At 42.9% G+C, this 25,985-nt stretch overlaps 1 protein-coding gene across 1 annotated transcript in view; it reads left to right on the top strand.

The window, feature by feature from the left end:
* aars1 (alanyl-tRNA synthetase 1) overlaps nt 1–3,026 on the top strand; it is a 17,843-nt gene extending 14,817 nt beyond the window's left edge. Inside the window, exons 15-19 of the mRNA XM_083893100.1 lie at nt 199–307; nt 615–728; nt 825–1,031; nt 1,927–2,040; nt 2,217–3,026. Of these exons, the coding sequence (XP_083749226.1) occupies nt 199–307; nt 615–728; nt 825–1,031; nt 1,927–2,040; nt 2,217–2,396 (724 nt within the window). The 3' untranslated portion in view covers nt 2,397–3,026. The remainder of the gene's footprint in view (nt 1–198; nt 308–614; nt 729–824; nt 1,032–1,926; nt 2,041–2,216) is intronic.
* Nucleotides 3,027–25,985: the final 22,959 nt, after the last annotated feature.

Genomic DNA, 25,985 nt, shown 5'->3' with positions numbered 1-25,985 from the left:
AGGTTTAAAAACAACTATAGTCAAGTGTGTGATTGTGTTACAAACACTCCCTCTGATCCTTCTGTTCCTGCTGCTGCTGTTTTCTAATGTTCCTTCTAAACGCTGCTGCTGCTCTTCTTCCTCCTCCTCCTCCTCTTCCTCCTCCCACACTCATGAACGGCGGCTGGTAACACAGCGTTGTTTTCTGCTTATCTCCAGACATCTGCAGAACTCTGGCCATGCTGCGCCATTTGTCATCGTCTCAGAGGAGGCCATCGCTAAGGGCATCCGCCGCATTGTTGCTGTGACGGGAGCAGAGGCCCAGAAGGTCCACACACACACACACACACATACATAGCAGAGTTGTGTTGCTATTATAAAGAAAGTAGAGAATCATTTTCTTCCTCACAGTGGATGAAATATTAAAAAGACACACGTTGCAGCTAAATTTCCCCTCACCGTACTTTCTTCTTCTAAGAGTGTTGGAGAAACGATCTGTGTATGTACCGTAGCCTTCAGCTAGCATCCAAACTTTGATTTATCCTCCTTTTTCGCCCATTTTTCTACATGCATTTCTTGCTCTCTTTCTTCTCCGCCGCTCACACTGGTGTGTTTTCCCCCCCTTCCTTCATCAGGCTCAGAGAAAAGCCGATGCCCTGAATCAGTCTCTGTCTGCTCTGGGAGAGCGGGTGAAGCAGCAGACCGCTCCTAACAAGGACGTACAGAAGGAGATCGCAGACATGACGGAGGTACAACCTGCGACCTCAAAATAAAATATCACGTCTATACCTTTATTGATTTATTCAAACGTGTGTGACGGCGTTCCGTCGACCCTCTGTCTGCAGTCCATAGGCACGGCAGTGATCTCGCAGTGGCAGAAGGACGAGATGAGGGAAACTCTGAAGGGTCTGAAGAAAACCATGGACGACCTGGACCGCGGCTACAAGGCCGACATCCAGAAGAGAGTCCTGGAGAAGACCAAGGAGGTGATCGAGGGAAGCCCCAACCAACCTCTGCTCATCATGGAGATGGAGACAGGAGCCTCAGCTAAGGTACAAGTCCAGATATGTACTAACCCGTGTATATGTATATATCTATCCATGTCTATATATATAGACATACATGTCTATATATAGACATAGATAGATATACATGTGTGTGTATATATGTATATATGTATATATACAAGTATTTATATGTATGTATATGTACGTGTATATGTATGTACATATGTATGTATATGTACATATATATATATCTATGTACATGTGTGTATATAGATATGTACATGTGTGTGTATATAGATATGTACATATATGTATGTATATTTATATCTGTATGTAATTATACGTATGTATATGTGTATATATATATATGTATATACGTATGTATGTGTGTGTATATATATATATATATATATGCATGTGTGTGTATATATATGTGTGTGTGTGTATATATATATATATATATGCATGTGTATATGTATGTATATGCACGTGTATGTGTGTGTATATATGCACGTGTATATATATATATATATATGCGTATATATGTGTATATATATGCATGTGTGTATATATATATGCGTATATATGTATATATATGCATGTGTATATATGCGTATATATGTATATATATGCATGTGTATATGTGTAAAACGTCCTTACTGTAATACAAGTGTGTAAAAGAATAATAAACACACTCGCGCTTCTTCATCGACTTGTACAGAGAAACAATTGTTACGTGCAAACATGATTAAAATTCTCTTTGTTCTGCTGTATTGAACATTTGTCTTTTCCGGGCTCAGACTCGTCTCTTTGTGTTATTACCACGGGAGCAGCTGAGCTCCATCTGTGGCCTCGTTACTTCTGACCTTGAGATATCAATATTGCTGATGAAGTAGACTTATTTTGCGCGTCTTCTTCTTCCTCTTCTTCTTCCTCTCAGGCTCTGAACGAATCCCTGAAGCTGCTGAAGTCCAGCTCTCCTCAGACCGCCGCGATGCTCTTCACCGTCGACCCCGAAGCCGGCAAGATCACCTGCCTGTGTCAAGTCCCTCAGGTAGTTTTCTCCAAACTTAAACTTCAAAAATCACAATAAGAATCCAATTTGAATTGGTAAATTAATTTTATACATGTTATTTAAAGCATATGCACATAAACCTTAACTTAAAGTTCTGCAAAAGTGCTTGGGGACCATTTGGGAATCACATTCTCTCTCTCTCTCTCTCTCTGCAGGACGTGGCTAACCGCGGCCTGAAGGCCAGCGAGTGGGTCCAGGAGCTGTGCCCCCTGCTGGACGGCAAGGGTGGCGGTAAGGACATGTCCGCCCAGGCCACGGGCAGGAACACGCAGTGCATGCAGGAGGCGCTACAGATGGCCAACGAGTTTGCACGGCTCAAGCTGGGAGAAAACTAACGATAAAAGATTTTTTACACAAAAAAAACAAACAAAAAAAAACCGTCCAGGTTTGTCACTCTGGCCATTCAACGTACGCACACCGACGCTTAGCCAGCAATAAATCAATAAATGAGCCACTCGAATATTTATGGATGAGAACGAAGAATCGCTGCTGACGTCTCTGCGGAGAGAGAAAAACGTCACATTATTTTGAAAAGTCGCGTTATCATGTCTGTGTCGTCGTTATGTGCGTGTGCACAGAGGAAAGTTTAACAAATGATAGGGATTTGAAATCATCCAGCAGCTCTTAATCTGACACTTCCATCTCACTTCAGTTAACGTTTGGCCTCTTCAGTGTCTGAACCATGTGTCTTTACACGCTGTAGCTGTACGATAGTCTTGCTTTTCATGTCATAAGAAGCCGTTATCTGACGTGTGTAATAATAATAAAAATAATAATGGGTTTGATTTAGTACACGTGTTCATTAACTGTATAAAAAACAAAGAATAATCATGAAGAACTGGACTGGACTGGACTTCACCCCCTGACGTTTACTATGGTTGATTCAGTGCAGATTGTTGCCGATGTAGCTTGTTCCATGTCCGAGAGACGATGTCATGTGATGGAATAAATGCAACTGATGGATATTCAACGTGTTTGTGTGTGTGTCCTGTTCTCAAAGCATCATTGGCTCAGGTTCAATACAGACCATGACACAGCTATAGGCTAAAAGGCTAATTAGTTGTGGAGGCTTATGTCAGGATTTAGCTCGGGAGGCTAATACCAAGAGCCACTTATAGCGGCTAAACCAGGTAGTTAACTGTAGATGCTAATGTCGGGAGTTGGCTATGGAGGCCAATACCGAGAGTTACCGATAGCGGCTAATACCAAGAGTTGCCTGTATCGGCTAAACCAGGTACTAAACTGTAGATGATAATATCGGGAGTTGGCTATGGAGTCCTAATACCGAGAGTTACCTATAGCGGCTAAACCAGGTAGTTAACTGTAGATGCTAACGTCTGGACTTAGCTATGGAAGCTAATACCAAGAGTTACCTATAGCGGATAAACCAGGTAGTTAACTATAGATGCTAATGTCGGGAGTTACCGATAGTGGCTAAACCAGGTAGTTAACTGTAGATGCTAATGCCGCGGGTTACCTATGGAGGCTAATACCGAGAGTTACCTATAGCGGCTAAACCAGGTAGTTATTTGTAGATGCTAACGTCGAGAATTAGCTATGGAGGCTGATACCGAGAGTTACCTATAGTGGCTAAACCAGGTAGTTAACTGTAGATGCTAATGTCGGAAGTTGGCTATGGATGCTAATGCCGAGAGTTACCTATAGCGGCTAAACCAGCTAGTTAACTGTAGATGCTAATGTCGAGAGTTACCATTAGCGGCTAAACCAGGTAGTTAAATGTTTGCTAATGTCGGGAGTTACCTATGGAGGCTAATACCGAGAGTTACCTATATCGGCTAAACCAGGTAGTTAATTGTAGATGCTAACGTCGAGAATTAGCTATGGAGGCTGATACCGAGAGTTACCTATAGCGGCTAAACCAGGTAGTTAACTGTAGATGCTAATGTCGGAAGTTGGCTATGGAGGCTAATACCGAGAGTTACCTATAGCGGCTAAACCAGGTAGTTAACTGTAGACGCTAATGTCGGGAGTTGGCTATGGAGGCTAATACCAAGACTTACCTATATCGGCTAAAGCAGCTAGTTAACTGTAGATGCTAATGCCGGGAGTTAGCTATGGAGGCTAAACCTGGTACTAACCATTAGAAGCTAAACCAGGTAGTTAAAAGTGAGATCAAAAAAACGTACAGGGCCCTAAGAAGAATTTGATTTATTTATTTCGTAAATGTGGGAGACGCAACAAACTTTGTAACCAATTTTCAATGTTTTTAATCTCAGATTAGACGACCCAGTCAAGACGCAGGGAGGAGGAGATTCCAGGGATTCCCAGGGATCCGCCTCAGTTGCTGTTCAGTCGCAAATATCGATTTGAAATCGTGAAGACTCTGATGAGTCTGTTAATCCCTCACACTACAGGATCACTTGGCCAGATTATCTGTTCAAAACCAGCCAGACCGCTGCCAATTAGCCTCTATAAATTACATTAACTGTAGCAAAGGTCATATTTAATCCAGTTGTTTTGCTCCGTTTTTCATTGTCTGATGACGACACGCACACACACACACACACACACATATACATATATATATATATATATACATATTCATAGATTCTGGCCACGGTTATGTTTTGGTGCAACTGCAGTTATTGCCGCCGCCAGTGTTTTTTTGACAATATTCAATATGAGGCCTGATGGATTCTGTTTCACGGTCCATTTAATGTGCCGAGTGAATTGGAAAATGAAAAGTGAGAGAAACCTGTGGAGTGACAAAGAGAGAGAGAGAGAGAGAGAGAGAGAGAGAGAGAGAGAGAGAGAGAGAGAGAGAGAGAGAGAGAGAGATCACCTCTGCAGCAGCAGCGTCTGCCTCGCTGAGTAATGAAACGCTTCATAATAAAAACACCATGTTTTATTCATGAAGACATGGACTCTGAAGACACACTTAAATCTGACAAATACTTCCATGCTTTTTTTTTCCCCCCAACGTTTCTGTGAACTGTTGTAAAATCACAAATGACTCCTTTTAGCTCAGGGTTTGTGTGATTAAGAGACTCTGACATGTTTCAAAAAAACTGTGTATATTCACACACACACACACACACACACACACACATACAGAACAACTGGCAGTATTCAAAGAAACAAAAAGTTAAATAAATAAAGAAGTATTATAAAAGTAAATCGTAAAGTAAAATAGGACAAAATACATACAAACATACATGGAAAAACACTCTCACAATCTATGGTTATTGGATGTACACAACTTTCTCCGGTTTGTTTTTGATGCTAGCACCCATGGATTGTGGTCACTTTCTGGCATAAACCTGGTCCTAATGAGGCAGAACCTCATTACTGAAGAACTAGTTTAGGGTTAAGTTTAAATATCACAGGCTAGTACGCGATACAGTACGTCGTATCATCATAAACGCTGAACTTGTCACGACCAGTCGTCCTCAACGAGAACAAAACCTGGTCCTAATGAGGCAGAACCTCATTACTGAAGAACTAGATTATGGTTAAGGTTAGATTAGGGTTGGGAACCACAGGCTAGCTCGCGATACTGTACGATACGATACTCGATACGTCGTATCATCGTAAACTCTGAACTCGTCACGACCAGTCGTCTTCAATGAGAACAAAACCTGGTCCTAATGAGGCAGAACCTCATTACTGAAGAACTAGATTATGGTTAAGGTTAGATTAGGGTTGGGAAACACAGGCTAGCTCGCGATACTGTACGATACGATTAGCGGTACGTCTTATCATAAACGCTGGACTTTCAAGGAGATCAAAACCTGGCCCTAATGAGGCAGAACCTCAATAACAAAGAACTAGTTTAGGGTTAAGGTTTCGATTAGGGGTTGGGAATCACAGGCTAGCTCACGATACTGTACGATAAGATACGCGACACGTCGTATCATCGTAAACTCTGAACTCGTCACGACCAGTCGTCTTCAATGAGAACAAAACCTGGTCCTAATGAGGCAGAACCTCATTACTGAAGAACTAGTTTAGGGGTTGGGAATCACAGGCTAGCTCACGATACTGTACGATACGATACGCGGTACGTCGTATCATCGTAAACGCTGAACTTGTCATGACCAGTCCTCCGTTACAATGATACGACGTATCGCGTATTGTATCATACAGTATCGTGAGCTAGCCTGTGATTCCCAACCCGTCCTCAATGAGATCAAAACCTGGTCCTAATGAGGCAGAACCTCAATAACGAAGAATTAGTTTCGGGTTAAGGTTCGATTAGGGGTTGCGAATCACAGGCTAGCTCACGATATTGTACGATACGTTGCGTGGTACGTCGTATCATCGTAAACGTTGAACTTGTCACAGCCAGTCGTCTTCAACATGAGCAAAACCTGGTCCTAATGAGGAAGAACCTCATTACGGTAGAACTTGTTTCGGGGTTAAGGTTCGATTAGGGGTTGGGAAATCACAGGCTAGCTCACGATACTGTACGATACAATGCGCAATATGTCGTATCATCATAAACGCTGAACTTGTCACAACTATTCGTCCTCAATGAGAACAAAACCTGGTCCTAATGAGGCAGAACCTCAATAACGAAGAACTAGTTTAGGGTTAAGGTTCGATTAGGGGTTGCAAATCACAGGCTAGCTCGCGATACTGTACGATACAATACGATACGCGATACGTGGTATCATCATAAACACTGAACATTCAATGAGAACAAAACCTGGTCCTAATGAGGCAGAACCTCATTACTGAAGAACTAGTTTAGGGTTAAGGTTCGATTAGGCTAGCTCGCGATACTGTACGATACGATACGCGATACCAATAATATCGCGATGAAAGTGAAACTGGCTCTAAATTTTCTTTGAGAGTATAGGGATAAAGCGATACCGCTATTTTGTGTCCGATACCGATATATATCGTAAACGATATCGTATCTACAGATATCAGTCTGATACAGTCGTTTTCGACCACTTATGAATGCTGTTATTTTCAGCCCAAACATGACTCAGCTAAAATGCGTTATCGATATTGACCGATACGGATTCCCGTCCCTACGAATTAAAATATCGATATTTTACACATTACACGAGGAAGGACAACAACATATCATCCAATCAGGGTGGATATTTCTGACTCAATGTAAGGTGAGAACCAGTATTGATTTAGATCTATGTTTAGGAGGACATTTTTTAGGCTTTTTCCAGGGTTAAGAGGGTTGTTTTAGCATTAGCGATAGAGTACAGTGTATGTTACGACGCTGAAGTTAGCCTCCGATTCGTCAGCTTCCGATTCGGCACTTAAGGGGAACGTTAACCCTTTAAGGTGCGACTCAACCATTTGGTCGACCACACTTTAAGTCACTGTATCTCTTTGTTGGGTCTAATTAAAAATATATATATATATATTGATTGCCATTATTGTTTTCATAAGTAAATAAAATAAAATAATAAAATAATAAAAAATGCAAAGAAATAATTTTTCCTTTTTTCCCCCCTGTTTTCTTGTGACACTTCTTCATGTGAAAACATTTTAAGATAATTTAGGTAAGACATTTCAAGACGCCATATGTAAGAATGTGGCCAAAAACAGTTACTACACTCAAATTCAAAACACCGAGGTCTTTTAGGTTTCGTTTTCTGACGTAACTGGCAACCCGTGGTTGCTCGGCAGCTGAGACTCTACCGACTGCAATGATTGGTAGACGGCGGTAGGTGGCGCCACATGACGGCAAAGCGTGATTTCAAAATCATTTTTTTAATGCAAATATTTTGTCTGTACTGTTGTTGTTGGTGAGTTCAGTTTGTTATATGAACATTATTCCTGAGTCTCTGTGACATATTAGGAGGATTTTATGATTTATTACATAATGCACCTTTAAGTAGCTGTCTACCATTGGCACCTACTACAGCAATCAGAATGAGAAAATGTCTTTTTGTTGATTTTTGGTGAATTTTTTAAAAATATTTAATTTCATACTGTTTCACAGTAATGACACATATCAACAAAACTTCTACTACAGCAATCAGAAATGGGAAAATGTCTATTTGTTGATTGGGAAAAATGTCTTTCGAAAACGAATGTATTTTTTATTATTTTTATTATTATTATTATTATTTTTATTATTATTATTTTATTTTTTTAATTGTGAAAAGACGAGACAGGAAGTTGTAGATTTGTCAGCGCGTGACAGCGGTGGTCGGTGGGCTTCACGAGCAGCACCGTCTCGCGCAGGGAGACGAGACAGCAGCCTCCTCCTCCTCCTCTTCCTCCTCTTTCTCCTCCTCCTGCTCCTCCGTGGTCCACTCTCTCCTCTTCTTCTTCTTCTTCTTCTTCTTCTTCTTCATCACTCGTGTTTTCTGCTCTTGTTGTTCTCTCTCCTTGTCCTCGTGAGCAGGTTAGCAAGTCTTTAGCCTCGTCAGCATCTGTTACCCGGTGATTGTGTGTGTGTGAACGGCTAGGTTAGTTTTAGCCGCTAACGGGTGATTGTTTGTGTTTGAACAGATAGCGGAGGTCCATCTAAACCCCGCTGCTCGCTCGGCTCTGCGCCCAGAGACGCACATTGATATTCCACCGACGTGAGCTCCTGACCCGAGCCCCCACGAACACCGCGACATGCAGCGCGGAGCGGCAGCGGTGAACAAGAGCCCGGTTGTTTAAATCATCGCTGATTGATGTTTGATGACATTTTCACCCCAGAATCGCAGCAAGGTGAGTACTTTGAAAGCATCGCTTTTTAAATTAGGCATGAATCCATACCACTTTCTCCAGAGTCGGATACCAATACCGATACTGATAGTGATAACCATGGGTAATATATATCAATGCCGATATTTGTACAAAATAGCATCCTATATTGTTGTCTAATATGTTAAAATAAGGCTTGGGTCATACTCTCCGGGTCCACGTTCACCCGTTTTTGCGGTTTTCCTCCAGTTTGATGGCCCGTTCCATTTACATTTGCAATTTTTCCACTACACAGTAATGGTTTGGCTCGCCCCAGCACTGCACGGTTTGGTTTTCCTGTGATAGTACCTCCTCAAGGGGGTTGGAGTCATTGTAAAAAAAAAAAAAGACAGAAGCACGATTAACAGTCCTACGTCGAGGTTTGCGAGGTAGCTCCGACTTTCCAAGTCGGAAATTCCAACTTCCGACTACAACTGGGATGCCACCAATATTTTGAGCTAGCCACCGTTAGTCATTGTTAAATTAGGCATGAATCGATACCACTTTCTCCAGAGTCGGATACCGATACTGATAGTGATAATAACCGTGAGTAATTTATCAATGCCGATATTTGTACAAAATAGCATCCTATATTGTTGTCTAATATGTTAAAATAAGGCTTGGGTCATACTCTCCTGGTCCACGTTCACCCATTTTGCAGTTTTCCTACAGTTTGATGGGCTGTTCCATTTACATTTGGCGCTTTTCCACTACACAGTCGTGGCACGGCTAGCCCCGGCACGGCACGGTTTGGCTTTCCGTTGCTATTATAGTACCTCGTCAAGGGGGGCGGAGTCATCGTTAAAAAAAAAATGACCGAAGCACGATGAACAGTCCTACGTCGAGGTTTGCGAGGTAGCTACGACTTTCCAAGTCGGAAATTCCAACTTCAGACAACAACTGGGATGCCACCAATATTTTGAGCTAGTCACTGTTAAATCAGGCATGAATCAATACCACTTTCTCCAGAATCAGATAGCGATACTGATAGCGATAACCTTGAGTATTGAGTATCAATGCCGATATTTTTACAAAATAGCATCCTATATTGTTGGTGGAGTCGTCGTAGCACGGCTGCATGAAACTGCTTTGACACAAACAAGCTAGTGACCTGTAAAGCAGTTGTTTTTTGGTGTAACTGAATCATTAGACCCGGTTCATTATACCGATTTGTTCACAGAATTGTTCCGTACTTCCTGCAATACTGTCGCTAAATACACCAGACTCTTCTGTTAATATATTTCCTTTGCTAAATGTTAGAGATTAACGCACGTTTTCCGTATTTTTTATGAAGAACTGATCTACAGTTCGGCATTGTTCGGTTTGATTCTTGTGTTGGATGTCGCTCTCTTGACTCTTCCAGTGACGACACTCTCTGACCAATCATTGGCCGGGAGTCTGATGCCGTCACGTATAGTATTAGCTCAGCTAGGTGCTATCGCTAATGGAAAAGCAAAATAAAAAAATGCAGAGTTGAGCCGTGCTGGAACTACGTTGTATTATTGCACACGCAAACAGTGTAGCAGCAAGTTCGCGGATGCATGTTGAGGTTTGCGTGGTAGCTCCGACTTTCCAAGTAGAAAATTCCAACTTCCGACTACAACTGGGATGCCACCAATATTTCGAGCTACCAGCTGTAAGCCATTGTTAGCAATTGTTTTGTCCAATTTTGGCCTGTCCGAAAAATAATTACGATTTTTTTTTCCGCCCTCGTTCAAAACACTTTTTCTCAACTACCGTTTTAAATGTTTCAACCTGACTTGACTTTTTAAAAAATATACTATCGTCCTTCAGGGATCACATGTGCCGCAGTGCACTTCATCACCGTGACATTTTGATCCCGTTTGACATTAAAAGCAGCAGCTTGGGAAGAACCTGACATTTAAATATCATTTCTGTCCTGCTTTGTTCCCTCCCTCCTTCACTATCCATCCATCCTTCCTTCCTATTGTCTTCCAAAATCATCCTTCTCTTCATCCCCACGTTGTCCATTTCTTCTTTGCCTTTTGTCCCCTCATTGTCGCTCTCTTTTCCCCCTCCATCGATTTGCCTGCTGGCGTTGCTAAGAGACAACAGCTATTGTATAAGTACCATGAAAAGCAGAAGCAGCTTCTTCTTCTTCTCTTCTTCTTCTTCTGTTCTCTATGTTGACATCGGCTAAATACACACAGAAAGACTTTTTGATGCAGGTTTAGCAGCGCAGGTGTTTTCCAGGAAACCTTGGAAGTTTATAGCATGTGAGGGTTTTGGTTGTCAGGTACTATCCCTAATGTAAAAGCGAAAAACAACAACAATCGAGACGAGTAAAGCTAGTAATGCTAACGGCGGCGTCAACGTTAACGCACATTAAAGCACGACGCGATTCCATGACGTCATGTTTACGTGCATTGGAGTCCAGGCTCCGTTTACCAGTTAGCTGCGTTAGCTCCTTTAGCACTGTTAGCGCGCCTACAGTTGAACTGTAGCCTCTGTTTTTAAAGTTGAGCGTTACTTTAGAGACTAATTTTAACAATCGGGAGTCACGCAAACATGACGTCACGCGCGACTTTTTCCAGTCAGTCGTCATGGAAATGCTAAAGTAATGAAGTTTTTTCGGGCCGCGGCACCGGAGTCTAGACACCACTTACCAGTATGCTCCGTTAGCTCCTTTAGCGCCGGCTACCGTCGGTTAGCGCACAGGCAGTGGAACTGGAGCGGTCTGGTTATTAAAGGAAAAGAGCAGCGCTACAAATAACCAGCGTACCTGTGTACTGCGTATGTGTGGCTCTGTTTTTAAAGTTTAGCGTTACTTTAGAGACACATTTTATCAAATCGCGAGTCGCGTAGACATGACGTCACGCGCTGCTTTTTCTGGTCAGTCGCCATGGAAACGCTAAAGTAAGGCAGTTTTTCATGCCGCGGCACTGGACTCCAGGCACCGTTTACCAGTTAGCTCCGTTAGCTTCTTTAGCGCCGGTTAGCTTTAGTGCCTACAGTCAATCTGGAGCGCTCTGTTTACAAATAACCAGCGTACCTGTGTACTGCGTATGTGTGCCTCTGTTTTTTAAGTTTAGTGTTAACTTTAGAGACTCATTTTAACAATCGGGAGTCACGTAAAACTTGACGTCACGCGTGTCTTTTTCCGCTCAGTCGTCATGGAAACGCGCAATGCTTAATGTGCGTTCACGTGCCCAGCACTAGAAACGAGTCATTAGCTTGGGTGAAGCGGCCCTTTAAAGGTGTCCCTTGTTTACCCGTGATAACTGAGACGTTCTTTAAAGCAGAAGTCAGGTCGTCTTTGTGGGTTTTTTTCTCTATGGAGCTCAAAATAACTTTATGAAAACTCTCCGCTGACACTTTACAACAATAGCAAACATAGAGTCAGTGCAAATCTGACTCCAAAGCTGTTAAGTTAGGGTAAAACTCTTGCGTAGTTCTGCTTTAAAAAAAAGTTCAGGCATCATTTATGCACTGGTTCTGAAATAATTGGTTTATCATAAAAACCATGAACAATACCCAATCCTATTTATGACTCCTTAATGTTGTCAGATTTAATTATTATATCGTCTTTATCACAATCTATCTCAATCAAGAATGTCAAAGTATTCATTCAGGCAATTTCTTCATCATTCAAACGAAGATAAAGTTCCTCGGGGACGTGAGACGACAGCCGAGGAACTTAAGCACAGAGCCGAGCGCTCGCTAATAGGATTCATGCTTTTAAAGCAACTGTTTAACCCGAGCTTTTCTCCTTATGCTCCTGCTATATTCTCAGAATACCGAGAAGAGATTTAGAAAGTAAATCCCTTCTCGGAGGACGGGGTTGTCTGCGAGTCTGTGACAGGGTTGCATTTTTCTGTTTGGAGAGAGAATAACTGAACCTAACCAGATGTGTCGCCTTGATTTTAGTCCATGCTCGACAAATATGGGACACAGGAGAGTGAGCTGAAGCAGACTCTGACTGTCACGCTGGCTGTTGGCCTTAATATATTTATGTTTGACTTTGAGCACACACACACACACACACACACACACACACACACACACACACACACACACACACACACACACACACACACACACAGGAGAAGAAGTTCTCAGCAGCACTTATGAGTATAACACAATATCAGACTCGACGTTAAACGCCATTGCTTCTTCTTAATGAACTGTTGATTAAGTGTTAGCCGCTGATAACTGCTTAAATAATGCAACCATTGTGGTTTATTTGTTGCGTTGCGTTCAGTTCTGTCGTGTTATCGTATAATCTCCACTTTTAAACAGAAACGATGGTTTTTCAATCAGTCATCAGCTACGACTTATTATTATCACTTATTTTTACTAGTGCTGGGTACGTTGGCACGCTAACGGCATCAACGTTAACGCACATTAACGCATAACGACTGACCGTAAAAAGACGCGCGTGACGTCATGTTTACGTGACTCCCGATTGTTAAAATGAGTTTAAAAACAGAGGCACACATACGCAGTACACAGGTACGCTCCAGTCCGACTGTAGGCGCGCTAACGCCGCTAAAGGAGCTAACACAGCTAACGGAGCTAACCGGTGCCTGGACTCCGGTGCCGCGGTCACGTAAACATAACACCACACACGTCTTTTTCTGGGTCAGTCGTCATGGAAACGCGTCATGCCTTTATGTGTGCTAATGCTGACGCCGCTGCCCAGCACTATTTTTTACTTGTTGTAAATCTGTTAATCCAATGTTTACACTGTAAACTACGGTGGCCCTGAGGTGCAAAACACAAATGCAAATCAAAAAACACAAACACAAATCCTTTTCGAGATGTTTTCTGCTTTTGTATTTCCGTTTTTTGTTTTGCGTATCCGCTTTCTAATTTTGTGTTTGCGTTTTTTGATTTGCATTTCCGTTTTGAGTTGATGATTTTCCGTTTTTTGATTTGCGTTACTGTCTTCTGATTTGCATTTCTGTTGTGAGTTAATGTTTTTGTGTTTTCTGATTTGTGTTTCCGTTGTGAGTTAATGTTTTTGTGTTTTCTGCTCGTTGGGGGATTCGCACTGAGGATTGTAGCCTCAACATGGCAGCTCTACAAAGCGTTTGTGTTTTTTGATTTGCATTTGTGTTTTTCGTTTTTGAGTTTGTGTTTTGCACCTCAGGGCCACCGTAGTAAACGGTTAAGTTGCATTTCCACTAACTTTTTTAGTACCTGCTCTGGTGAGGTTCCAAGCGAGCTGAGGTGATTACTATACGTGACACCGCCTGACTGCTGTCCACTGACTGGTCAGAGCACCGCCACAGGAAGAGACGTCCGACACAAGAATCAAGCCGAACAAAGCCGAACTGTAGATCAGCTAAAAAGACTTAAGGCCACATTATACTTCTCCGACTGCGTATGCGTTATCCGTCTGCGTCACCACGGAGACGCCTCGAGCATTTATACTTCTGCGTCGTGGTGACGGACACTCGCTGCAATTTCCCGCCCGATCAGTAGGGGTCGCTGCGCAAGGTTGTTGTGCTTCTGGCTACAGTGAGCAATGGCGTCCGAGAAAGAAAGAGAGAGAAAGACTGTTGTTGTTGAAAAAGTGGCCGTTTCTCACTTTTCTGTGTCACGGAACGCATTTTTAAGATAATTTGAGGGGAGAAATTGGCCATTTAGAGTCTAAACATGTGCTGTGTGTGTTAAGATATGACGTATTTATAGTTCGGCAGCGGCGTTATCGGCGGGGATCAGCTCCGCCTCTGTCAGGACGCCCGGAGCGCACTGAGAGCCGGCACAGAGCAGCTTAGCTCGGCCTGTCCTGAGGACCAATCGCAGCTCTTGCCGTCTCCGTAGTCCCTTGACGGAGTGACGGACACTTAAAAAATATTTCGTGCAGACGGAGACTACGCAGAGGCTCTTCGACAGTCTCTGCGTCGACGCAGAGTCTCTACGTAGCCTACGCAGAGCACTTTACGCAGAAGTATAAATTGGGCTTTAACAATCCTTAAAAACGTGGGTTAATCTCTAGCAATTAGCAGGAAAAAGTCTAAAATCTCAATATTTAACAGTGGAGTCTGGTGTATTTAGCGACAGCACTGCTAGCATCACAAACCCTGCTGCTGTCTTTCAGTCCAGTGACTGATGAACTGATTCTAATATGAAAACAACAGCTTTACAAGTCACGGCAGTTTCATGCAGCCGTGCCGCGATGACTCCGCCCACATTTGGGAGGTACTTTTTAGTAGCCCGTTAAGAGTGGAGTGAATCCAACCAGCCGAAACGCAACAAAATGGTTAAACATTGAAGATTAGAAGCAGAATAAAAACTTCCAAACTTCTTTTTTTTGTCTGGGACAAATCTGAACGTGGCAGCAAAAAACGAGTGCTTAATGAGCTGAGGAAAATGCATGAAAGTCCCTGGAGGTAAAGACCCTCACTGAAGATATGCTCAGGGGCCTTCGCTGAACACTCGCAATACTTAAGCACCCAACTTATTTAGATTGGTTGCGCCGGGGAAGGCGACGCAAATAATCCCTGCAGCCTGGAAAACCACAGGCAGAGAGAATCCTCATCGACTCACTTGCAGCACAGGCACATAATCCTATCACTTTAAACGACTTCTACTAAATGTGTTTTGCACACACACACACACACACACACACACACACACACACACACACACACACACACACACACACACACACACACACACACACACACTTAATCCAATCAGCATAAACTCCTCAACTTCCTCACGCACGCTTAACACCTTTACTTGTACCAGGTATTCAGCTAAAAACCTCTTTCAAAGAAAGCGGCTCGACTTTGCCGTGTTTGTGTACTCTCGCTAATATAAACGATCGGTAATCAATGCGGTGCGACTTTTGTCTTTGCTACGGTGATCTGCTCTTTATGCTCGTCCCTAATTCTTTCTGCTCAAACCATCAGAGGGGAGAGTGTCAGTCCGTTTATTTCCACCCTGTTTGTTCAGCTAATAATCGATCAGCCTTTTGTGCCCGTTTGTGCTCATCGATGGGCGACGGGGGGGGAAGTGTTGTACCGCTTTGGCTGGAGCGGAAAGATCAACACAATTTAAATCAAATCAATGACGTTTTTGTTTTAACTGGTTGACAGATGCATCGCGTTAGCTTGGTTTTCCACCACAGATACAGTAGCTACTCAACGTGGGCGGAGTCATCGCGGCACGGCTGCATGAAACTGTCGTGGTGACTCGTGACTTGTAAAGCAGTTGTTTTCATAGTAGAATCAGTTCATTAGTCGCTGGACTGAAAGACAGCGGCAGGGGTTTGTGATGCTAGCAGTGCTATCGCTAAATACACCAGACTTCTCTGTTAAATATTGTGTTTTTAGTCATTTCCCTGCTAATTGTTCGAGATTAACCCACGTTTTTTAGTGAGCTACAGTTCGGCTTGATTCCTGTGTCGGAAGTCTCTTCGCTGAACAATCAGTGGCCGGAAGTCTGGCTACGTCACGCATAGCATCGCCTCAGCTCGAAGGGTTTAATTAATATGTGCTAACATGCTAGCGATACTAGCAGGCTAGTAGTTAGGGATGTGAATCTTTGGGTGGCTCACGATTCGATTCGATTCCGATTCTTAGGGTCACGATTCGATTCGAAATCGGCTCTAGATTCAACAGATTCGATTCAAACGATTCTCGATTCAAAAATTGATACAATGCACAGTGTGTTAAGACAATTTATGGCATCAAAACAAATAAAAACGTACTATCTGTACAAATAAATAACTTAGCATAAATAAAAGCTTAGGCTAGCTGCCTTATTCTCCCAGAAGTGACAAAAATAAACTGGACACAAATAACACAAACTGGTGTTTTGTGTGGTTTTCCAAAATAGAAACTTAAAATTAAAAGTAGTGTTAACTAGTGTATCATAAGCTTACTGACCACTATATTAGGTACAGCGGACACCTAATACAGCGGCAGGTTTGGTCTCCTGATGCTGTAGCTCGTCTTTTTCAAGGTGCGATGTGTCGTACCTCTGTAATAAGTTGGTTGTAGTTTAAATCAGTGGTTATTTGAGTTACCGCTACCTTTCTATCATTTGAAACACATTATGGTCAACAAAAAGCCAGAGAATTTCCACTTACTGGATATTCTCTGCTTTTTTTTTTAAGGACCGCTCTTGGTCGTTTCTGGCACCAACAACCATGCCAGAGTGAAATTAACTTCGATTTAATCACTTGGAGTATTCACAGATTGTTGTTCTTTTAAGTTCCCTCAGTTGTTGGAACAAACCTGCTGCCATCTGCTGGATTCCTCACTCGTTTCCTTCCTTCCTCCCTCTCAAAGCCACCGCTCCATGCCCACTTGAAGATGGTCTCCTCTTCTGTTTGGCAACCTAAAGAAGGCTTGAGGCCCAAATGGTTTAATGGTGACCATGCCACTACATTTAAGGCGTTTTAATAGTTTTAAAGGGAGTTCCTTGAGGAGAGAAGATGCTGTACACTCAGGATCCAGTCCCTGATTAGATTTATTCTCCTTAATAACAACAAAGTAAGTTTTAGATCACCATCTTTGCAGCCCTTTCCAGTTTGCTCTAAACTAACTGGGAATGACCTCGTCTTCGTTAAGGTGACACCTCGGCAGCACGTATGACTAAAACAGAAACAATAGTTTTTCAGTCAGTCATCAGTTATGACTTATTATCACTTGTTTTGACTAGTGCTGGGTACGTTAACAGCGTTAACGTTGGCGCTGCTGTCGCCGCACATTAACGCATGACGCGTTTCCAAGGCGACTGACCGGAAAAAGACGCATGTGACGTCATGTTTTTTACGTGACTCCCGATTTGTTAAAATGAGTCTCTAAAGTAACGCTAAACTTTAAAAACAGAGGCACACATACGCAGTAACACAGGTACGCTGCTTATTTGTAGCGCTGCTCTTTTCCTTTAATAAACAGACTCCAGGCTCCAGTTTGACTGTAGGCACGCTAACACCGCTAAAGGAGCTATCGCCGCTAAAGGAGCTATCGCCACTAAAGGAGCTAACACCGCTAAAGGAGCTATCGCCGCTAAAGAAGCTAACTCAACTAAAGGAGCTAACGGAGCTAACTGGTGCCTGGACTCCGGTGCCGCGGCACGTAAACATGACACCACACACATCTTTTTCCGGTCAGCCGTCATGGAAACGCGACATGCGTTAATGTGCGCTAACGTTGACGCCGCTGCCCAGCACTAATTTTTACTTGTTGTAAATCTGTTAATCAAGTATTTACACTGTAAACGGTTAAGTTGCGTTTCCACTAGCTTGGTAGCATAGCATTTTTTATGCTGCTTTAGTGAGGCTCCCAGCTAGCAGAGGTGGTTACTGTGCGCAACGCCGCCCGACTGCTGACCAGCAACAAAGTATGTTTTAGATCAGATTTAGATTTTGCTCTAAACTAATTGGGAAGTACCTCGTCTTCGTTAATGTGACGCCTCGGCAGCAGCAAGAGTTTTGATAGAACCATGAAAATCGAACTGGGTTAGTCTTGTTTTTTAACGTCTGTTTTGGCCCGCAGAGATTCCACTCTGGGATGTTTCACAGGGTCGTCCTATTGTTACCGCATCAAAAATCCCAACCCAAAACTCCGTCGGCTCGTCTCGTCGCGCGTTACTTTCATAATATACTCGCAGGTAACATCCACAGAATGGGTAAGCGGAGTTACAGCGAAGGGTTGTCAAGCTAACTCTCTGTTTTTACTGAGAGAAGAGCTTTGATGGCAGATGTGGTGAGAGACAGATGAGCTCTGAAGCAGACGTACTGCACTCACTGCCTGACGAGGCTTCATAGGTTTGGAAAAGGAGAGAAAAAGTTGGATTTGTTAAGGAATAAAAGGGCATAATTATCATTTATTTTTAACGGCACTGGAGCTTGTTCGTGTCTGCTTTGCTGTTTCGATCGAGTCAAAATGTCGATTTGGTGATAGATCGTCGTCCTTGATAGTCGATGCGTCTTAGAGCCACGCGTCACGACGTAAACCTGCGATTCGCACCCTGCGTCCGTAATCCTCCAGATTAATTTGCCTGTCTGGATTTGTTTGTGCCAACGTATGAATTTAAAAAAAAAAATCTATAATTTCCATTACGGCGCGAGCAGTTTAACGCGTCAAGACAAATGAACGGTCCGCTGAAGGTGAGCGAGGCTGGAAAATCACTGCTCCGTTAGTGAGGGCGGTTTTACTCAAACGGTGAAGGTTGAGTAAAAGTGGAAGACGCAGTGCAACACTGTGATAATTACTCCCCCGCTCTGGACTCGCGCTCTCCATTCTCTCAAAAGATCATCGCTGTCAGGGAAGGACATCTCGCAATCGATCAGGACTGTAAATCCACGAGCTTCGCTTCGGGTTGAAACTCGATGCATTCGTGCAGATTTACAGAGCACGGTGTTTCGAAACTACAGAACTGTTTTAGCTTATCACCGAGATTAGTGCGTGTTCAGGATGATCCGCAAAAGTTCTGTATCACGACGGCTTCTTATGCACGTGGAACTGGTGTTTTGGGATCCGTAAGATGCTATTTCGTGTGTATGAAGACTTTTCTTTATGGAGCTTTATGGAAAACCAAGGGGAAGTTTGATGAGGTCGTTAACCAAATATCAGCCATTTTGTGGAAGTTAAAGGTGCCATATGTGAGAATGTGGCCAAAAACGGTTACTACATTCAAATTCAAAATACCGAAGTCTTTTAGCTTTCGTTTTCTGACGTAACTGGCAACCCGCTGTTGCTCGGCAGCTGAGACTCTACTGACTGCAATGATCGGTAGACGGCAGGAGGTGGCGCCACATGAAGGCAAAACATGATTTCAAAACATAAACATGATTTGCAGTCTGCAAAATATTTTTTTGAATGCAAATATTTTGTCTGTACTGTTGTTGTTGGTGAGTTCAGTTTGTTATATGAACATTATTCCTGAGTCTCTGTGACATATTAGGAGGATTTTAGATTTATTACATGATGCACCTTTAAAATAAAAACCATAATGGTCCCTAGAATGGGCTCTAAATCACGAAAAGGACTATGAATGTTATGTGTTTGTGACATGCAGAAGGCTTTTTAAATCGGTTATTTCCGTGAGCATATCCTCTCTGCAGGGACGTCTTAGGTTTTAAAAAAAAATCTTCTCAGAGCTGCAAATTCATAATTAGTATTTGTTCGCTGATGTGCCCGGGGTTATTTCCAGTCCCTCCGCTCGTATCTGTGCACAGTTATTGCAACCAATGTGTCATAGAGGCAGGAAAATGCCATGTTTTACCTTAATTATCACCGCGTGCAGGTTTAAAATCACCTGTGGTCGCAAATATCTCTTAACAAAAGCCTTAACTTGGGATCTTGCTTCAGCGATATTGGGAGTATAGTAATCACACTTTTCCTTTGCATGCGTTCCTGTCTTTCAGCTTATCCTCATCCATGTAACGGCCTCCTCTCTTGTTACAGATGGGTGGTGGGAACATAGACAGAAAGCATCCATCACACCGTCCCACTGCTTTTGTTCTCTCAGTATTGTCGTACCTGCTTTAAATGGCCTGTCCTCACCCTTCCAGCCATCCATCATCAACCTTTTCACTTAACTCATGATCGGCTTTGAAAACACACACCCCCACACTCTGCAGCGTAAAGCCTAGCCCCCACGGTTTTAACGTTTTTTAATCCTGAGAAAGCACCGACAAGACGATCCGGTCAAAGACACACACTCTTAGAAATAAGGGTTCCAAATGGGTTCTTTTACAAGGGCTGAGGTTCTGCCTGGAACCATTTGCTTCTGAAAAAACTTTTGGAGGGTTCCACCAAGAACCCTTTTAAAACCCTTTATTCAGGAAAGGGGTTTTAAAGGGTTCTCTGGATCAAAATGGTTCTTACTGGAACCATTAGTGTTACCAAGAACCCTTGAAAAACCCTTTCTTCAGGAAAAGGTTTTTCAGAAGCAAATGGTTCCAGGTAGAACCTCAGCCCTTGTAGAAGAACCCTTTTGGAACCCTTATTTCTAAGAGTGTAAAAGTGATTTGTATCTACTAAAAACAGTTGAAAAATGCACAAAAAAAGCCACTGAGAAAAAGCCACTTAGTTTGCTTCAATTAATTCAATGAAACTGCACGAACTTCAATCATCTCAGTGGCTTTTTTGTCTATTTTTCAACGTTTTTTAGTAGATAAAAATGTACTTTTACACTCTTAGAAATAAGGGTTCCAAAAGGGTTCTTCTACAAGGGCTGAGGTTCTACCTGGAACCATTTGCTTCTGAAAAACCTTCTCCCCAAGAAAGGGTTTTTCCAGGGTTCTTGGTAACACTGATGGTAATTCAATCCTTAACTGACTGACGTACACTCTTAGAAATAAGGGTCCCATAAGGGTCCTTCTACAAGGGCCGAGGTTCTACCTTTCAAGGGTTCTTGGTAACACTAATGGTTCCAGTAAGAACCATTTTGATCCAGAGAACTCTTTAAAACCCCTTTCCTGAATAAAGGGTTTTAAAAGGGGTCTTGGTGGAACCTTTATAAACCTTATATGGTTCTACTTAGCACTTTTATTTCCAAGAGTGTAGGACCAACAGACTTTTAATCAAACGATTTCAGCGATTTAACAGAAAGCGGACTGTTTTAACGCATTGCGCGTTTCCATGACGACTGACCGGAAAAAGACGCGCGTGACGTCATGTTTACGTGACTCCCGATTGTTTAAATGAGTCTCTAAAGCATTGGTTCTCAAAGTGCGGCCCGGGGGCCAATGGCGGCCCGCAGAAGCATTTCTGGCGGCCCACAATGGATTACAGTTGATGGTTTTAGTCCAGGAGGTACTAAGCTGGTTAAATGTTTATTGGACATTACTGGATACAGACCAATAAGTGTAAACTGTACAACTGCAATCTGGTCATTAAGATTATTACAAATGGGATTTCTTTCTGTTTCTTTTTCTTTTTTTGGCGGCCCTCAGTCCAACGTTGGGTTCCTAAATTGGCCCTCAGGTATCAACACTTTGGGAACCCCTGCTCTAAAGTTACGCTAAACTTTAAAAACAGAGGCACACACACGCAGTAACACAGGTACGCTAACGTTATTTGTAGCGCTGCTCTTTTCCTTTAATAAACAGACCGCTCCAGTCCAACTAACAGCGCTAAAGGAGCTAAAGGAGCTAGCGCTAACTGGTTAACGGTGCCTCGACTCCGGTGCCGCGGCACGTAATAAGCATCAATCGCGCCTTTTTCCAGTCAGTCGTCATGGAAACGCGCCATGCGTCGACGCTAACGCCACTAATGTGCCGATAAAAAAATTGATTCTGGGATATTTTATAACGATAATTTCGTTGTAAATGAGAATCGCGATACTTATGTGAATCGATTTTCTTGGCACACCCCTAAGAAGTATCAAAAGCCTGTGTTTTCTAGTTCATCTTAACAGCGTGAACAAGAAGCTGCTGTCAGCTCTGTATGTAAAGGTTAGAAAAAGAGTGTTTCGTCTCTTTCTGTCTTTGTTGTACAGCAACACAAGGCTGAGTCACTCCTCAAGGCCTTTTGTCTGTCGACTGCTTCTTCATCGTCATATCGTGTCTCCCAGAAAACTTTTGTCTATTTCTTACCATCTCGTTCTCACTGTTGAAAAAGAAACAGCACCCGAGGGAGAGAGCGAGACAGAGCTAAAGGGAACTCTTTTCTGCCTCTCTTTCTTTTCAAGAAATGTGTTGGGACCGAGGCCTAGTTTTCGTCGACTTTCCCCCCCCAAAACTCACTGTGAGCCACCACCTGACATAAAGTGCTCATTAGTTCATAGTTCATCCTTGGTTGAATATGCATGACATGAAAAGCTGTGAGAGCAGCCTGGAGTTTATATTTACACTCCCTCTGGCACACATGCGTGGATGTGTGCCTCGTAACCAACGGTAACCAACGGTAACCACTCTCCTGGCACTGCGGCACCCAGTGTCTGCAGCTGCAGCTGTTGTTGCTTGAATCTTGGAAACTCAAAAAAAAAAAGAGAAGAAAGTGGAGATCAAAGCTGTTGCAATCCATGGCAACACTGACAAACAGACTGTAGACTGAACCCATCCTCATCGTAAAGTATCTGCTCGTCTTACAGCAACTGGGACACGAGGCCGTCCGTAGTACGCGAAACCATTTTTGTGTGCTGCGCGAGTTCTTTACCGCGCTCTGAGTCGTGTCACAATGTTATGCCCCTGGGAACATTATGATGTTTGTGCTGCGCTGAAGAAGATGATGCCAGACATGATTCAGCATTTACACTTTGCTGGGAGCAAAAGAAGCTTTGTAAACTCAGACTCCCAATTCTACGACTAGTGTCAAAAGACATCCTCGCACCACCTGACGGCATGGTGGAACAGCGGTTAGCACTGTTGACTCGCAGCGAGAAGCTTCTGGAATCATATCCTGGTCATTTCTTTAGACCAGGGTACACTAACACAGTGTTTCTCAACCCTGGTCCTCAGGGAACACAGCCCTGCCATGTTTTGGATGTTGACCTGCTCCAAAAACACCTGATTTGAATAAATCTTCAGCTCATCATCTTGTCAATTTTTTTTCTAAATATTTAATGTTTCAACTATTGTCAAATTTTTTCTCCAATTTTTATATTTCAACTTTTGTAAAAAAAAATTTAATTTAATGTTTCAGCTTTTGTAAAAAATATATATATATTTCAACTTTTGTCAATTTTTTTTAAATTAATGTTTCAACTTTTGTCAAATTGTTTTTTCAAAAATTTAATGTTTCAACTTTTGTTAATTATTTTTTTTTTTTCAAAAATGTTATGTTCCATCCAAATCAGGTGTTTTTGGATTAGGGCAACATCTAAAACATGGCACAGCAGTGTTCCCTGAGGACCAGGGATGGGAAACACTGTGCTAACACATTTCAAAACGTGTTAGCGTAATGCTCCTGAACAAGGCACTCGAGTTCAACCTGGAGTTGTAGGTTCTGGTTCTTGGAAGGTTCCTTATAGATAATGGAAGATTCCAGGATTAATAAAGTTCCCAAAGTTTTGCTTTTATGCTTCTTTGTTTTTCGGAAAACAAATTATTGGAGGTTTACTTGTCGCTCGGTGAGGCAGTCGTTAACTCCTTCAAAAACGGTTTTCCCTGCTTCTTTTTCGTCGGCTCTGCCACGATGAACTTCTAAAATGACACTTCGCTGCCTTGATCTTGAGCTAGCTGGTACCTAGCTAGCATGTTGCGATACCCGAGACTTCACAAGACCTCCTGATTCTGAGGACGGCGGGTCGGCCCTTCTGCTTTAATGTTGCATCTGGCTCACGGTGTGTATTATTAGTCATTATTTGGGATGGACATGAACCTTGGATGATACAAATATTTGTTTGTTTACAATCAGTTTGCGATTATTTAAATCACCTATGGAGTACGTTTTGCCATAAGGTGCCACAGGGTGACTTTATCGCATGTCTTACCACAAGCATTTGGTGGACTCCATGTGAGATTGAATTTTCGAGGCTTCTCGAATGCATCTCGTCGGCTGCTCCTCTTCGCGGCTCAACATGCATTCCTCTCGCTAGCTCTCATGCGCTGGAGTTTATGCCCACCTCCCTCGCTTCCTTCGACAACTTTTTTGTCTTCACAAGACCTCCTGATTCGGAGGCCTTCTGCTTTAATGTTGCATCTGGCTCGCATTTATGGAGAACGTATTACCATGAGGTGCCACAGGTTGACTTTGTGGCATGTATGACTCCAAGATGGTAGCAGCAGCAGCAATAATTTGGTGGACTCCATGTGTGATAAAATTTTCGAGGCTTCTTGAATGCATCTCGTCGGATGCTCCTCTTCACGGCTCAACATGCTCTGAACCCCTCATTCCTCTCACTAGCTCTCATGCGCCGGAGTCATTACAACCTCTCTACGCGAGTTCCCTTTAAAGCAGGGGTTCTCAAAGTTTTGATACCTGAGGGCCAATTTAGGAACCCAACATTGGACTGAGGGCCGCCAAAGGAAAAAAATGGGAAAAAAACCAGAAGGAAATCCCATTTGTAATCATTTTAATGACCAGATTGCAGTTCTACAGTTTAGCGTTAAGTAATATAAGCATTAATATAATAGCGCGATATACTTTAATGGGTAATTACCCAATATTTTGGCCATTGTTCTTACCTTCTAATTACAGGTTAGTACCAAGTAACACATTTCTGTTACCATATATTTACTGGGTAAATAGCTAGTAATTGGGGGCTGTAGCTACCTGCTTATTACCAGCTTATAACCCAATAATACACAAAAATTCACCATATAGAAACCAGGTAAATACCCATTATTTTTGTTTACACTTATTGGTCTGTATCCAGTAATGTCCAATAAACATTTAACAAGCTCCTGGATTAAAACTATCAACTGTAATTCATTGTGGGGCCGCCATTGGCCCCGGGGCCGCACTTTGAGAACCAATGCTTTAAAGTGAACCGGTTTTCGAGCAGCTTAAACATCACTTGTGCTGTCGTGGTTCAGAAAGCCGACTTTTGATCGAAGGCTCGTGAAGAAAAGGTTGTCAGAAATGCAGTGTTTCGTTCTTGTCTGATTTGCCATTTTTAGTCTGGCCACATTTTTCTGGACGCGGCGCCGGTGATGGATGTGCTCTGGGGTAAAAGTGACACATGCGACAGATGTGATGCTGACTCCAGTTTATGTCAGTGTTGTAGCAGAGTGAGTTATGTCTGCGCTCACACTGGAATGCGTGTGCAGCGAATGACAACTGCATCGTCGCTCGCCTCTGTTGCATCTGCTGTGTACCTGGTGTGCTATGAAAATGCCAGGACTGTATGAAGTCGTGCATCCTCTGGTTCTGCAAGTGTATGAGCCTTAATGGATGCTTTTACTTTGAAATGGGTACATGAAGTGCTCTGTTTGTGACAGAAGTAGACAATGAAGATGTGGTCAAAGATCATTTTCGCTGTCTGTTTTGCTGCGAGCCGTGCATGGCGCACAGAGATAATGGGCAGGAGCTTTGTTTCCGACAGAGAACAGCAGCGCGGCTCCCTCACGTCTCACGGGGCACAGTGTAGCTGATCTAATCTAATAAAGTGGGTGCCTTAATGAAAAGGAGCCGGTGTGGCCCAGTCCTCAGGTCCCTTTTGGAGCCGGAGTGAGTGCTTGTGCTGTAACGGCGGAATATGAATTTAGCCTTTTGAAGAAGTTGAATTCATTATGTGGCGGGGGAGTGTTGGCCGCAAAGGGATAAGCATAAGAGCCATAAGAACCATCATTTTTCTTTATTTAATTTTGGTTCATTGTGAAACTGAAGCAGGTCAGTGGACATCAGCAGAGCAGATATTCACACAGTGTTCACACA

Source organism: Microchirus variegatus, assembly GCF_963457635.1.
Source record: "Microchirus variegatus genome assembly, chromosome: 8".
Classification (NCBI taxonomy): domain Eukaryota; kingdom Metazoa; phylum Chordata; class Actinopteri; order Pleuronectiformes; family Soleidae; genus Microchirus; species Microchirus variegatus.
Note: the sequence above shows the minus strand (reverse complement) of the source record. Positions and strands in the feature narration are given on the sequence as shown.